The 15,286-nt window shown below is 39.5% G+C and overlaps 1 protein-coding gene across 1 annotated transcript in view; it reads left to right on the forward strand.

Moving 5' to 3' along the window:
• The window catches only part of si:ch211-51a6.2 (neurotrypsin), a 28,008-nt gene extending 19,191 nt beyond the window's left edge, over positions 1 to 8,817 (forward strand). The window contains exons 11-14 of the mRNA XM_038737880.1: positions 2,282 to 2,560; positions 3,258 to 3,380; positions 3,842 to 4,122; positions 4,814 to 8,817. Of these exons, the coding sequence (XP_038593808.1) occupies positions 2,282 to 2,560; positions 3,258 to 3,380; positions 3,842 to 4,122; positions 4,814 to 5,133 (1,003 nt within the window). The 3' untranslated portion in view covers positions 5,134 to 8,817. The remainder of the gene's footprint in view (positions 1 to 2,281; positions 2,561 to 3,257; positions 3,381 to 3,841; positions 4,123 to 4,813) is intronic.
• Positions 8,818 to 15,286: the final 6,469 nt, after the last annotated feature.

The raw sequence follows: 15,286 nt of genomic DNA on the forward strand, positions 1-15,286 counted from the left end.
AGGACACCACCCAGAGGGTATTCCCGAGCTGCTGTTTAGTGCATATGCACACACAACAGGCAAAACCTTAGCCCCAGGGACTCGCAGTCGCATAGAGTCAATATTCTCATCCTCCGGGGAGAAGTTCAAAACAGCTGCGTTCAGCCAGGGGGACCTTGTGAGTATCCCCATAGCTGTCTGGTACCTCACACCCTGGGCAGCCCTCCAACTCTCCCGGAGTTTGGTTCCCAAACCAGTGCTATGCTTAGAGGTGAGCCCAACTATGTAGTTAGTATCACCACCTCCCACAGCCCATTGCTGCTTCCCCACCAAAGACGTGACATTCCATGTCCCTCAGACAAGTCTGCGATGCCGGCAGTCAGCATGCCTAGGTCCCTGCCTTTGCCTGGAACTCACCTTGTAAAGCACTCAACCCCAATGCATATCTCTGCAGGTGGTGGGGCCACAGGGTGAAATAAAAATAATGAATGTAGAGGCCAAGTACTCAGTTTCACATGCAGTAGGTCTTAGGAACCTTAATAATAATAATAACAATCATAAAATCTCTGTTTATCGCACTTTTCTAAAACAAGTTACAAAGTCCTTTACAAAAAGAAAAAAAATGAGAAATGCCAGAAAAAGTGGAACCCAATAATTAAATATGATAATAATAATAATCCAGTTAAAAGGTTAAAACATAATTGAACTAAAATACAGAATAAAAACATAAAAACAACAAATACATATTTGAGAGAATGCAATTCTTAAATGATGTATAACCCTTTAAGAGAGCCTCCTGAGCACCGACCCCCTTAGTACTGGGGGCAGCACGCGATCTTTACAACCTTTTACTGTTTTCGCCGTTTTCATTCCAAAAATCAGCTGATTTGTTGCTAAAAATATTGCCGGCACCATCTTGATTATTGCACAATACCTGGGAGCTGTGCCTGCCTTCTCTCGCCTTTTTCTCGCTCTGGTGGCCGACTTGTAGTAGCTACATAGACATTCAGGGTATCAAATGAAAGGCCTGCTCAATCCGGATCGATTCTCAAGTTACACGCCTGTAAAGCATGGGGGGTGCTTTTGGTCACAGGAATGTTAATATTTCAATGTTTTGGAAGCTTTATGTTATTTGGAACGTTGTTTTATGGACAGAAATAGTATGTTAAAGATAACTCCCTATAAAAGTCAACATTAGTAACAACAACCACAAAGTAAAATAAAAGATGGACATTCACCTGGTATATTAAAAAAAAAAGTATAACTGTTGTATTTTAGTTCATTTTCATCAAATTTACAGTTCCAATTGTCGTTCCAGGTGTATTAGAAGATATTAGGTTGCATAATATAATCTATCTGATGCTAGTTTTGATGGTTTATTGCATAGACATTGCAGAAACAGAGCTGGCCTGCCTGATCTCCTCCACAGGTCGTTCCAGAATCAAGGGGCCCTGGCTCCGAAGGCTCAGTCTACTCTGGTTTTAGCCTCGACCTAAGAACAACTAACAGACCACTACCAGAGGATCTCAGGTTGCACTCAGGCTTGTAGGGGGTTAGCAGGCCAGAGATATAAAGGCGTCAACCCTATACATGGCTTTAAAGTAATCATGGAGTTCTGAGGATTCTTTTGTTGGATCATTTGAGACGTCTGTGGCATTCTGGACCTGTTTATAATAGCTTCCAAGTTTAGTTTTAAATGGCAGGATTGTAGTTTGCTCAATAACACTGCGTGGAAGTCATCAAGATACAAATGGAAACTGATGTGGTGCTTTTGACCTTAAGGTACTCATGACCATGAATAAACTAATTCAATTCAAATTCAATTGTATAAAGCAGCTTGCCACCTAGATCAACAGACACACACAGTACAGTGTGTGTCTGTTGATTTGAGCTACTGAGCTGGTCACAGAAAAGACACATTCTTCAGTCACCCTAAGGCAGAGCAGGAGAAAAGGTAGATTAAAGCTTTTATTTAGGTGAATAATATTTTATTGCTAAATGTTTCAAATGCCAACTTCTTTCGATCTTTATCAGAGCTAAATACTAAAAGTTATTTTTACATTTTATTTGTATCAAACAATTTTAATACCAGAATATGTATATACCATAACATGAGAAGGTATGATTTGTTGCAATGAAAGGATTTGTACAATCACAGTAGTAACAGTGGACAGCAGACAAATAAAATGGACTGGAAATTTAAAAAAAATACATAAATATACTACATGTAATAAATGTATTTATAGTACAAAAAGGAACAAATAATAATTATGATGTGTGTCTTTGTGTGCTGTCCTTCCAGTGGCTCTGCTAAAGCTCGATCCATGGCGTACTTTGGTGAGGGTCAAGGTCCAATCCATCTAGACAACGTCCGATGCTCGGGCACCGAGATATCCTTAGGCCAGTGTCCGGCTGTGGGTCAAGATGGCCATGACTGTCGCCACAGTGAGGATGCCGGTGTTATCTGTGATTACACCCTGGACCCTGTCGGGGATGGTGCCATGGCAATGCAGACCTGTGGCCTGCGACTCAATAAGCAGCGGCGTCGACGTAGGATCGTTGGAGGAGATAAGTCACTTAGGTTAGCATACACAACACTCTGGCTTCATTGAAATGTATGCAGATTCACATGTACAAAAGGAGATGTAAGCAACATTCACTACCAGACTCCAATGAGAAAAACTTGGGTCATTGTTAAAAACACTTGCATAGAAACCAAATAAAGCTCACCAAAACTTTGTTACTTTTTCCTTTATCCCAGCAGTTTGGTTTGGTTGAAATAAACCCTTAATTCACTGAAATATTCTGGCTCTAAGCCTTAGCCAGCAGCTGCAAAACGAGCCATAATGGCTGCAACATAATCCTTAGGGACAAATGCGCCCATCAGAGTAGCCTACATCCACTACAAGCGCAACATGACAACATTTTTAAAAGGATCCCTACAGAGATGGACCTTTTCATAAGAGGTTTATTCAAAACTGAGAAGTACGGCAAAATACAGTCCACTGTGAGAAAAACCCCTCATGGAATTTGGCGCTGCAGTGTGTTTGCGAATGTAGGGAGACATTCATTGTGACCACTACAACCAATACAGATATACCTCACTGTATAGTTTGGTATATGTCTATAATTTCTGAAAAATGTCAGATTTTGCCTATTTTGAGTTTCTGTGTGTGCAGATGTCTTGACAAGTCAGTGGAAATATGCAGCTGTTTCAGCCAGCAGTAGCCCCCCTGAAGTCCAGCTGTGCGCTTGTGTGTGTATGTGTGTGATTTCAGGGGGGAGTGGCCCTGGCAGGTGTCTCTGTGGCTCAGGTCTCAGTCTAAAGGCAATCATCCTCTGTGTGGAGCATCACTTATCAACCCCTGCTGGGTTGTGACCGCTGCCCACTGCTTTAAGAGGTAGGAGACAGCTCCCTCTAATGGTCGCCTTGCCTCTAATCCAAGCAAGAGGCTTCTTCAGTTCAAAAAGGATGCATGCTTGTTATTGATTGATTGTCACATAGTTCTTTTCCAGCTATGCATTATTAATGGAATCTGTATGTTTTTGATTGTTACGACATAATGGACCTCACACTGAAATGGACAAGAATTTAGCAGGATTTGTGAATCTAGTAATTCTGCTGCATTGTTGACCATTAAATTTGTAATTTTTCCTCCAAAACTATGTTTTTTAACTGGGTGACTCAAATGTAAGTAATTAGAAATCCAATCTATTTACTTGTATTCAGCTTTTGGTAGCGTTTTTATTTTTAACAATTTTAAATTTTAAATCTTTACCTAGTGTTTGGGGTTATGCATGTCATCTAATATGAATTGCACATTAAATCATTATTAAGACCATCATTTGTCTCATCATCCAGATTTGGGAGAGACCCCACCCGCTACGTGTTGCGCTTGGGTGACTATCACACTGCGGAGCAGGATGACTTTGAACGCACCTTATCCCCTGAACGCATCGTTATCCACAGAAAGTACCAAACTCAGGGCTGGGAGTACGACATCGCCCTGCTGCGGCTCAAAGGCTCAGAGGGCAACTGTGTGGCATTTAACCCCCACATTGGTGCAGTGTGTCTGCCAGAGCCAGGTCACAAGTGGGAGAAGAGGCCTGCTGCCTGTGTAATCACTGGCTGGGGTATCACAGGTAACTACACTGCTCAGACCATTGCATGTTTATCCCTGTCCTCAGGGTTACAATGACATGGGGAGTTCCATCTGCTTGTCTTTCAATGAACTTTCATCATAAAGGGTTATTACATCATTTTGGTTTATATGCCACTTTGGTACAAAGATACAGCAGGTTTTTAGCAACCCTGTCATGGTTAGAGTAAGGTGGTAGTCCTGGAGAAACATTGAAAAAAATCCACCACTGACAGTAAACGTTGAATTGCCTATACCTAACGACAAGCAGGACATTTTAGTTTAGCATCCAATCAGAAGTGCCACAAGCAGTATAGTGCAGAGTGATGCACATAATGTATAGTGGTAATATATAGAATAAACAGTAAGGGATAGATATGAATATGATAAGAAATAAGCTTTGGGTATCAGCATACATATACCTGTAGTACATGTCCAAGGGCAACACACACCCCACGTGTTACTGTGTCTTGACTGCTGCATTGTGGTGTGTCCGGATGTGTGCTTTGCACGTCAAATGCTACATAACATGCCCTGTGTACAGCGCACCCTATGGTCCTCCCGAATGTTTAAATAACTTTTGCTTCATTATTTGTATTTCTATTGGGTATCCTCTACTTAATGCTTTCACATCACTGTCCTCACATGTAAATAAGATGAGAACACTTTTTTTCCTGTGTGCTTCCTGCTGTCAGACTCAGAGTACTCCCGGACTCTGCTCCAGGCCTGGGTCCCCCTTCTTCCACCCTGGAAGTGTAAGAAGCGATATGGTGATCGCTTCACCAGCCGCATGCTGTGTGCCGGGAGCCTGTCGGAGCACCACCGTGTGGACAGTTGCCAGGGTGATAGTGGGGGTCCGCTGGTTTGCCAGGGGGAGGGGGGCCGTTGGATTCTGACAGGGGTCATCTCCTGGGGTCATGGCTGTGGTAACCCAGCTTTCCCTGGGGTGTACACACGTGTTAGCAGGTTCCTGCGATGGATTGACAAGGTCATCAACAAACCCTATAAGAACTAATGATGGAGGATATTACTTAATAATAATGAATAGCCAATGCTAGTAAGTGGCCTTGTGGCAGGAGGTGTGTTAGAAGAAGGTAAGAATTAAGCCCGCTGGCCATTGCTTGTGTGTTGTGCCTCCTAGACTTTTACACTCTTGTTGGATTATTTGTTTCCTTTCTCACAACACATCAAAAAGCATGTAAAATACATTGTATAATATCGTCACTACAATCAATATTTCATGCAGAGGCGCTGGTAGGTTAGTACGTAGCTTACCTTCATGACTTTTGACATTCACCCGAACTGCAATGTGTCTGCTTCTTGCACGTCTTCATCAAACCAGTTCAATGGTTGCTTCTTCTTTCATCCCACACTCACAAAAGGGTTTCTGCCAACATAAATGCACTAACAAAATGGCCATATCTCTCACTGTAAACTGATTGTTATCAGTGTTAGTAGAGTTAGCAGTGCTTTGCTGACCAATAAGGCTGCACTGCTTCACAATATTAGTGTTCCAATGGTTTGCCTGTTGAAAGCTATTATTGTGAAGCATTGAGGTTAGAGATGTGGGTTGACCATGGTCTAAGCTGTGGTTCCCTACTGTGAGGCCATGAAAATGCATATGATCATGGCAGCGCAATACAGGCCTTCATGGGTCCAAAATTTAGGATCTGATCTGAAGTGGAACATTAGAAAAACCTGCCCGAACCCAACATACATAAATATATTTATTTAGTGAAGGGTAGGATTGCGGATAGAGAATAGTACCCATCCAAACAGACTGGACTAGAGGACATGTTGACACACAGACCAGAGACCTGTGACAATCAAATTTGTCTCTGGCTACTAGGAACCAAGTGGACCCATGAAGACCTCTGCTGGGTACAGTTAAACAGTGCTAACAGTGCTGTACTAAACCAGTCATGTGAACGGTTGAACAACATTGCACTAGAAAGCATGCCTTAAAATCCCACTGGGTCACCTTTAAATGAACCTCATGCAGGCCCGAGCTAGTGAAGGAATGACAGTACAGGAAAAAACAAATACATTTGAAGAATGATGTGTAAGCAGTAGAAGTAGAAGTACAGTGAATTTGCATGTAGACATTTTATTTGTTTTATTAACATTCCAAGTGTGCATCTCTGAACTAAACCCACAGGTCTAACCGTTATTTATCATTACTCTAACCATTACATGACATCATTGTCGCCAAATTATTTTTTGTTTGCTAAAATGTAACTAATTACAGGTCTATAAGATAACATATACAAAGTGCAAGTCCATTGATAGGCTGTCTACACGTAGCTAAGAGAGGCTTATAATCAAGACTGCATAACCAATCAGCAAAAACACCTGGGGCCCCAGAGCCCAGGGCAAAAAAGCCACTGGTTCACTGTTTGGCATTTGGTTTGTGGTTATTTAACTGTAACTATGTTTGGGGATGTGGGAAGATGTATATTATCAAATGGGAGGGCCCTGCTTTCACCTGAGCTTGAGGCCGTGTCTTAGAGAGGGTCCCTGTGTCAAAATATTCTGTACATGTAGAAGCTTCAGAATTTAAGATTTTGTGTTTATATGGTGAATAATATGAAATTTATTTGTATTTATTTTTGGAATACTGTACACATTGGTGTGTACAACTGAAGCTTTACAACAAGGTATACTTTTTTATGTGTTCTGTTCTGCATTGGTCAGTGCAATTTTAATTTTTTATTGTTTTAATTTATTTTGAAAAAACATCAATGTTTACTTTGTTAAGCTGTATCTATTTACATATTGTTCATATTAACATGGTCACATTCCACTATGAGACTAGAGAAATGCAAACATTGCTGTAGGTAACAATGCTGCTGAGACATTTAATATGTTTCTCAGCTACTGGGAACCAGTATCCAACCACAACACACTTAACAGGGACTAGCTGACTTGTTTCTATTCAAACTTGAAGCATTTTGTTCATGTAGCAGATACTATTCAATAAATCCATCCATCCATCGTAAACCACTTATCTTGCATACAGGGTCACGGGACTATTCAATAAATGTCTTTTTTCATTTAAAATTATTAAATTTCCGATCCCCTCTCAAATTCTCTCCTACTGTGTGATCCATGCTCTATAAAATTGTAAAGTTCTCAAACAAAAGCTGGAAAAAAATAAACACAGTACAATTCCACAACATTTCTCTACAACTCTCACTTTATCTTTTTAACAAAAATATTGTTCTCACTTGTTTATTTATTCTGACAATTGTACTTCTCTCTCATTATTAATATATATATATATACTGTATATACACAATATTAAGTTGTCCTTAATGACAATGTGACAGAAGCATTAAACTTGCTTTAGACAGTAAAGGAACACAGAATACAGGGAGATTTTTTCCAACAATATATTAATTATTCTTTGCTTTATGCATAAACAAAAATACATAAGCAAAGCTGTGATAACAATAGCACACATAAAGGCACTTTGAAATAAACAAACAACTCTAACACACAGAAACTGTGACAAAAAATATTTTCATAAATTGGTAATCCCTAACAGAGCATGTCTAAATTGAAAATTAAGTATCACATAATATCAGTAATTACATTCACATAGTTACAGTCTGGAGAAATCATACAAACTGTTCAGCAAGATTTACACCAAGGATAATACATTCCTCTCCTTTATCATCTATTGAATCCATACACTTCACAAAAGCAGTAAATGGTCCCAAACCTTTTCAAGCAATACCTATTTTAATAAATATGTAACCTTTTTCAGAAGTCTTAATTGCATCTGCCTAACCCATTGTTGCTAAGCTAGTTCATTTCCATAAAAGTGCAATTAGTCATTTAACATACAGACTACTTAGATCTATCACTAATTGTGTTTCTTTAGATACAACCCTAAAACAAAACATTTAGGATCTATTGCAATTTTTTAAGAAATAGTCTTCTTCACTGTATGTTCTCATTTCTTACCTATTCCCAGAAGGTCTTGTTTTTTCTGCATTGGAAAACACAGTGTAACAATGTGACAGTGACATATGTTCACATTTACCAATTCTACTGTGTTAATCTGAGGTGAGTACTTACTGACTGAGCATGAGCCACAGCACAGTCTACTTTTCTCCATCACTTTCTAAGTCTTCTCCCCGAGTGTTTAGATTAGAAAATCTGGGTAACTTGATAACAAAATGTAGTTAAACTCTCATACAACACCTTTGCTTAGACCGTCCTTAGTCAGCATTTTTTCCAAAATATATTTGGGGGTTTGAGGGCTTATTTTGGCTTATTCTACTGAAATTCCTCAGTTGAAGATACTTAAAAAAATATCATCTATTTCATACTTTCACCTAATTTCTTTAAATGACATGTTATGTGTGATAGGAAATTCTTTTTCCTGTTCTTTTGAGTAGGGATAATTATTAATATAATATACTTGAATGCCTGTCTAGAAATGGCCTACAACTCTCCTCACTTGAGATAAATAAAGGACATGCCCACTTTTGGAGAAGTTATGGTAAGCAAGTCAACAAGAAGTCTTACCAGCACTTGTTGTTGGATCTTGTACACTACATGGATTTTTTGTTTGAATGTGCTGTTGATCTGCTAAATGGTGTTGAATTTATGGGATGCGCTTCAGACCTGGACATAACAACTGCTTGTTAGATTCTGAATTGTCATTGTACAATAAAACGTGTGAAAATGTTCTTGACTCCCTGTTTTGCACCTTTAACTCCGCAGTAGGAGTTTATAGTGACAGCATTTTCTGCATATATCACTTACTTTCTTTAGATTAATTATAGATTTAGATAACATACTATAACATCACAAACTTTTTTTTGTTGATGCATCTTAATGCCTTCTATTGAGAACCCCATCAACTGTGACAGACACCACATTTATCTGGTTTCATCCAATGCAACATTGTTTTAATTGTTGACCTCTGTCCAACGGACTTTGGGTTTACAACAATTTAAACACGCCTCTGATAATAATAACTTATTTCTGTTGGCTTAGGAAGATAATGCAATCATTACTGTAAAATGTTTTTACAAAAGGAAGTAACTTAAATTATATTAAGTTCCACATTAACATCCACCCATTGCTTAACCTGCGCACAGGGTCGCGGGGAGGAAGCTGGAGCACCCGGAGAGAACCCACGCAGACGCAGGGAGAACAAGCAAACTCCACACAGAAAGGCCGGGAAACCGGAGTCACAACCTTCTTGCTGTGAGGCGACAGTGCTAACCACTGCACCACCGCAACATATTTCCACAATAATTTACTTGAAACAATTCTGAGGGCTTTTCTTGCCCATTCACTGCTCTCAAAAACACAATCTCCTCTTTATGGTCTTTAACCTAGAACTCTTTCAACAAACTGACATGATTCTTCTTACCCCTGTCTAGCTTGTAGTGAGTCACTTTGCCAACTTTGTGACCTTACAGGGTCCATGCCATTTGGCCAACAACTTGCTGTCACTGGTGAGGAGTAGTAGTCCCTGCTGCCCTTGTTTCAGCTCTCTTGCTCTGGCCTTCTTATTAAACCAGGTTTTTTGAGTCTCTGGTGTCCTCACTAGAGTTTCATGGGCCAGTCATCTGTTGCAGTCTCTCTCTCTCTCTCATATATTCTCTGTGTAGGATAGCACATTATCTCCAATGGATTTTGGGCCTTCCAAGGGCTCCCTCAGCAGTTCCAATGGGTCCCTCCCTTTACATCCATAAAGGAGCTCAAATGGACAAACCCTGTTGAGGGTGCATGCAAGATAAATATCCCAACAGTACTTTTTAATGGGCAGAAACATGCACTTTTAATACAGGTAGCATGCAGACAGTAGTGCTCGCAAGCCTAGTGTCCAGATGTGAAATGATCAGGAAGTAGTATTTATACAGTAAGCTGTATCCCTGTGGATAAAAATGTTTTTCCCACTGCTGTAATTTACTTGACAGCTAGCAGTCCAGCCTAATTTTACTTCCAGTAGCACTAGCACCATAGCTGCCTTATTCAGTAGTGTTGGGCAAGGACATCCGAACTCTGCCAGAACTCTTACAAGAGTCCAGAGATTCTAAAGTCTGTGAAAATGGTAACATGGTAAGGAACAGAAACTGAATGTTTCAATGGGTTACCTTTTCATGACATTGAATTGGAGCCTGTTCCATCATCCATCACAGTCAAAAATCCTGAAATGTAGTTTTTTGGTTGTCCTAAGTCACCTAGTGAGGAGTTGCCCGACCCATAGAAATGCACATATCAGACAGTACACAACTGCAACGGAAAGATCCTACACTTTTGTCATTGTTTGAGAAAGTGTCAGTAAAGGATGGAAAGCAGAGACAGCCTAATGCAGAAGATGTTTTTTGAGATGGTAGGGATGAACATTATAGTGTCACTTAAGATAAGTGTATAAGGCAATCATTTCAACCCTGTAGTAATGGACTATGCAACAGAATTCCCAGAACCTGTAAAAAAATTAGACAAGGCCAGACACGTAGCAAATGCTCTCCTCCAACTGGTCTCTGCAGTAGGAAGTTCTTCTGAAGTCCTTACAGACCAGGGCCCAAACTTCATGTCAGACCTTCTCAAACATGTGTCATAAACTCTCTGGTATCAGAGGCCTAAACTCACTCCAAATCACCCCCAGACAGGTTTAACGGGTTTAATCAGATCTTAAAAAACAAGCTTTGCAAGTTTGTGTCAGACTGGGACCAGTGACTGACCTACCTCTTGTCTATGGTATGATAAGAAGGCCAGAGCAAGAGAGCTGTAGGCTAGCAGAGGCTACTTTTCCTTCCCACCAGTGACAGCAAGTTGACCCTATAAGGTCACAAAGTTGGGAAAGGGACTTACAAACTTTACATGCTGGACAGGGGTGAGAAGATTCATTTCAATATCTTGAAAGAGTTCCATGTTAAAGACTGTGTTTGTGAGAGTGGGCAGGAAGAGCCCTCAGAAATGTTTTCCCTGCTCAATCTGAACATTGTTTGGTAGACTTGACTCATTTGCCAGATGCACTAAAACATGACTTGAGTGTACTGATAGACCAAGTTGTTCCAGGAGAAACCTGACTACACAAAGCTGATCCACCATAAATCGCAGACCTCCATCTACATTGCAGTCCTCTGGGCAGACTCCCAGAGTGCAGGCCTTCTGCCCATCAACCAGAGTGACTCCAGATATCTGCCCAGCCTCCTGCTCGTCCTCCAGAACGGCTCCAGCCCCCAGCCCATCCAACTGAGGTCCCAGCCACTAGCCCCTGGTGGTCACCTTCAGCAGCTCTTGGGAGGACCATGTGGCAAATGCCCTTCAGGTTCTCCAGCTCATCTAAGCACAAAGTGCAGTATCGGGAGTTCACGATAGGAAGTGGGGAAAGAGCAGGCTATCCAGGAGTTCCCAGTGCCCATAAAAAGAAATATGGTCAAATATTTCTTGAGGTTGGTGAGGTGGCATAGATGATTAATTCCAAGGTTTGCTGAGATTTCTGCAGTGCTAAAAGATATGGAAAAAGCTTCTACTCCAAACAGGGTGAGACAGACTGATGATTGTACCAACACTTTTAGCCATTGGAGAATCTACAGTCCTACATAGCCCTTTATCCTGCACACAGGTGCATCAGGAGTAGGCATGGGAGCTGTGCTGCTGCAAGAAGTGGATGAGGTAGCAGGTACTCAACAATTAAATAAAAATATCTTGCAATAAAATGGGCTTAGAGTCACTGAAATACTACTTGCTTGGAAGAGACTTTGTTTTGGAGACTGAACACAGGGCACTGCAAAAGATGCAGGATGAAAACCTGAGGATTTCTGGGTCATTGCAGCAATACAACTTTACTGTGTAAGTGTTGAGCAGGAAAGAGCATCCAGATGGTAGACTGTCTTTCCTGCATCCAACCGGATGGTAATTACAGCATAATTCTGCCTTATCAACTCTGCAGTGAGGGGCAGAATAGAGCTGCTTAGAGTTTGAAAGTGATCAGTTTATTGAACAAAATCACAATAATGAAAGCACAGTAAGAGCACATAGTCTGCCAAACTGTTTCATCATCGTGTCCATTTAAATCCCATCCATACAAATGCAATAACAGGAATTTGGCGTTGTTTTTTTGGAATATGGGTTTTCTAGAAGCCACTTTTGCTGTCGTTCTTTTGTCACTCTGCAGAACGTGATGTTTCAATAAATGCCCTTTCCTCTCTCATCCATATTTGAAGGCCAACATCACAACATGTTTTAGCCCAGTCTCTCTAAAGTAACCAAATACTACAACTACCTGACCTGATTATATTTTGATGTCTGAAGTTTAAAATATTTAATTTATTTTGTCTGGTCTATCATGAAAATACTGGTAATGTCAATGTAGAGATGTATCTAGCCACATGTGCTGATGATTCTGCATTACTGGTATCTGAAAAAGATATCAATGAGATTGAGCTCTCTCTCTCTTAGTAATGAATGAGACCATGAAAGAGAATCACTTAAAACATTTGGATGCCAGTAACTGAGTCAATCCTGTTTTGGAACTAAGAACAGGTTCATAGTTGTGTGTAATGGGACTGAAATTGTATCTCAGGCATGTATCACATTTTTAGGCATAATACTGAACTTCTTACACTGTGAATCTATTGTTTCTAGAATAAAATCTAAGAGTCCCAGTTTCACAAAACTTGGGGTTTTCACATTTCTATTATGAAAGGTCTTGTGTGGTCATTGATACAGTGTCATTTTGATAATGCCTGGTCTGCTTGTAGTTTGAAAGACACCTTTAAGAACAAGTTGCAGGGGATGTAAAATAATGTACATGATGCATTTACTGAACACATCATGATGGTAGTGATGATCTCTATAGTGAGACTTCTGCCTGTACAGTGCAGGGTAGAACAAAAGAGGCTGTGTCAGATGTACAATATCATAACTGGGCATGCTCCTAAATACTAGCATTCACAGACTGCTATGGAAAGTAACTAAGTACATAAGAATCAGAATCAGCATCAGCTTTATTGCCAGGTATGTGTACACATACAAGGAATTTGACTGCGGATTGTACATTGCTCACAATGTGCTTACTCATACAAAAATCAACAAAAAAAAAAGTTTTGACCTACTTGTACTTTAGGATTTTATTTTATGCTTCTTTATATGTCTTCACCATTACATTTCAAAGGTAAATACTATACTCCACTACATTTTTTCAACAGCTTTAGATAGACTACTAGTTACTTTGATTGTACACTGGCACAGGTGTTTTCAGTTATTGTGGCTGATTATACTTGTTGTTTTTTTGAGGTCACCAACACAAATGTACTTGATGAATAAAAAAGGTGTGCAATGAAACAGTAGAGAGAGAGGACTGTCGATCAAGCCCAGTCTATACATGCACACACAGTCGATTAAAATGGTCTAATTAGGCAAAATAAGTAAAAACAGCTGTGGCCATGGACCCAACAGTTTTCACTTTTACTTTTGATTCTTAAGTATGTTTTCTTAATACTTGTGTAATTTTAATTAAGTAGAAACTCTATTTTATACATTGTGGTATTGATACTTTCACTTAAAAGCAAAGGATCTGACAACAGACAACTATGGCCCATCCTCACCATGAGTATAACAACAGCTACATTCATGCAGTTTAAGTTATGTAGCTGGAAGCTTCTTTTTTGCAGCACAAAACAGTTAAACATCCATTAAACATCAAGTTGTCAATGCATTATTTCAATCTCTCAGAACAAATGACAACTCTCTCAGGCCTTACCTCTTCTATCCAATGCAATTCTAAAATTACAGCAGAAATGTTAGAAAATCATTAATTCTTTTGCATATGACTACATCAAACTCAGGTATGTACACTCCCGCTCCTTTTCGTTGATGTGAACAATCACACAGTATTAATCCACCAGTAGTGGAAGCAAATTCTGAACACTGAACTGTATTCTATCTAGTTTTTCTAAAATACTCTTGGCTGCTTCACCGGATCATCCACCCATAATCAACACATGGTTATATTAAGGCCTAGAGTTGTAGTACTCGAGACCGGTCTTAAGACCACTTTTTGATGGTCTTGGTCTCGTCTCGGACTCGACCGCATTTGTACTCGGTCTTGTCTCGGTCTCAGACATTGAGGACTCTGGATTTTATTTCAAGACCAGTCAAGACCGAAACTTTGGGAATATCAATAAATTGCTTTTGCATTGTCTGATTCATTTGTTAACATCCTAACTCTGATTGGATGTAAAACGTATTGCTTTAAATGCAGCAAAGAACGCTAATTAAAAATGTGTTAAAATAAAAAAAGAACATATTAAATAAGGTTGCTCTGTAGGACCATAAGCACATGGCACTTTAAGAGAGCTCATTTAAGTTTGAATACAGAGTTGCAGATCAAAATTGAATGATCAAATATGGAATAGCATTACAAGTCACCCAGAAAGCATAATGCTTGCAAAAAAATATGTTGTGTAATAAATCAATAATGATAATTATAAATAGAAGTATATACCTATGATCTCATTCCACATTTTATTGTGTCTCATCTAATGTGGTCTCGACTTGGTCTCAGCCCCTAAAAGTCTTGGTTTTGTCTTGGTCTTGACTTGTTCTTGGTTTGAGCGGTCTTGACTACAACACTATTAAGGTCCTGTGATTATACAAGATAGTTATTTGTCATTATATAGCATAAGGCTGCATAATGATGAAAATTTGTAGTTCCAGCTAATTATCCAGTAGTGATTGTTTATCTGCACCTATTTATAACCAGAAAACGATCTCATGAGATTCAGTCCTTTTTTACTTTTTGTTGAATACCGTTTAACATGGTTCCTCCATACTGTACATTTCTCATCAAACCATAATCCTAAATATTTAAACTCTGTTACCCTTTCCTTACCGTGACATATAATTTAAGCTGCACATTATCTAGGCTTCTCTAACTGGTAAAAAGCATGTAACGTGACTTTGTAACTGACATAGACACATGTCTGATTTTTTTCCCTCTTTAACCCCATTTAGCACCATCATCTGCATAAAGTAGATATATCTAATTATATCTAAAAATATAATTTATCATAATGTTAAACAGAATAGGGCTAATAACATTACCTTGAGGAATACCATTTACAATGTCAAAATCATCTGAAACAGCATCCCAATTTTAAAACAGAATGTCCGATTAGACAGGAAGTCTAAAA

The sequence above is a fragment of the Micropterus salmoides genome, unplaced genomic scaffold, assembly GCF_014851395.1.
Source record: "Micropterus salmoides isolate LMB-PRFRI ecotype aquatic unplaced genomic scaffold, ASM1485139v1 Ms_hic_scaffold_22, whole genome shotgun sequence".
In the NCBI taxonomy this organism is placed as follows: domain Eukaryota; kingdom Metazoa; phylum Chordata; class Actinopteri; order Centrarchiformes; family Centrarchidae; genus Micropterus; species Micropterus salmoides.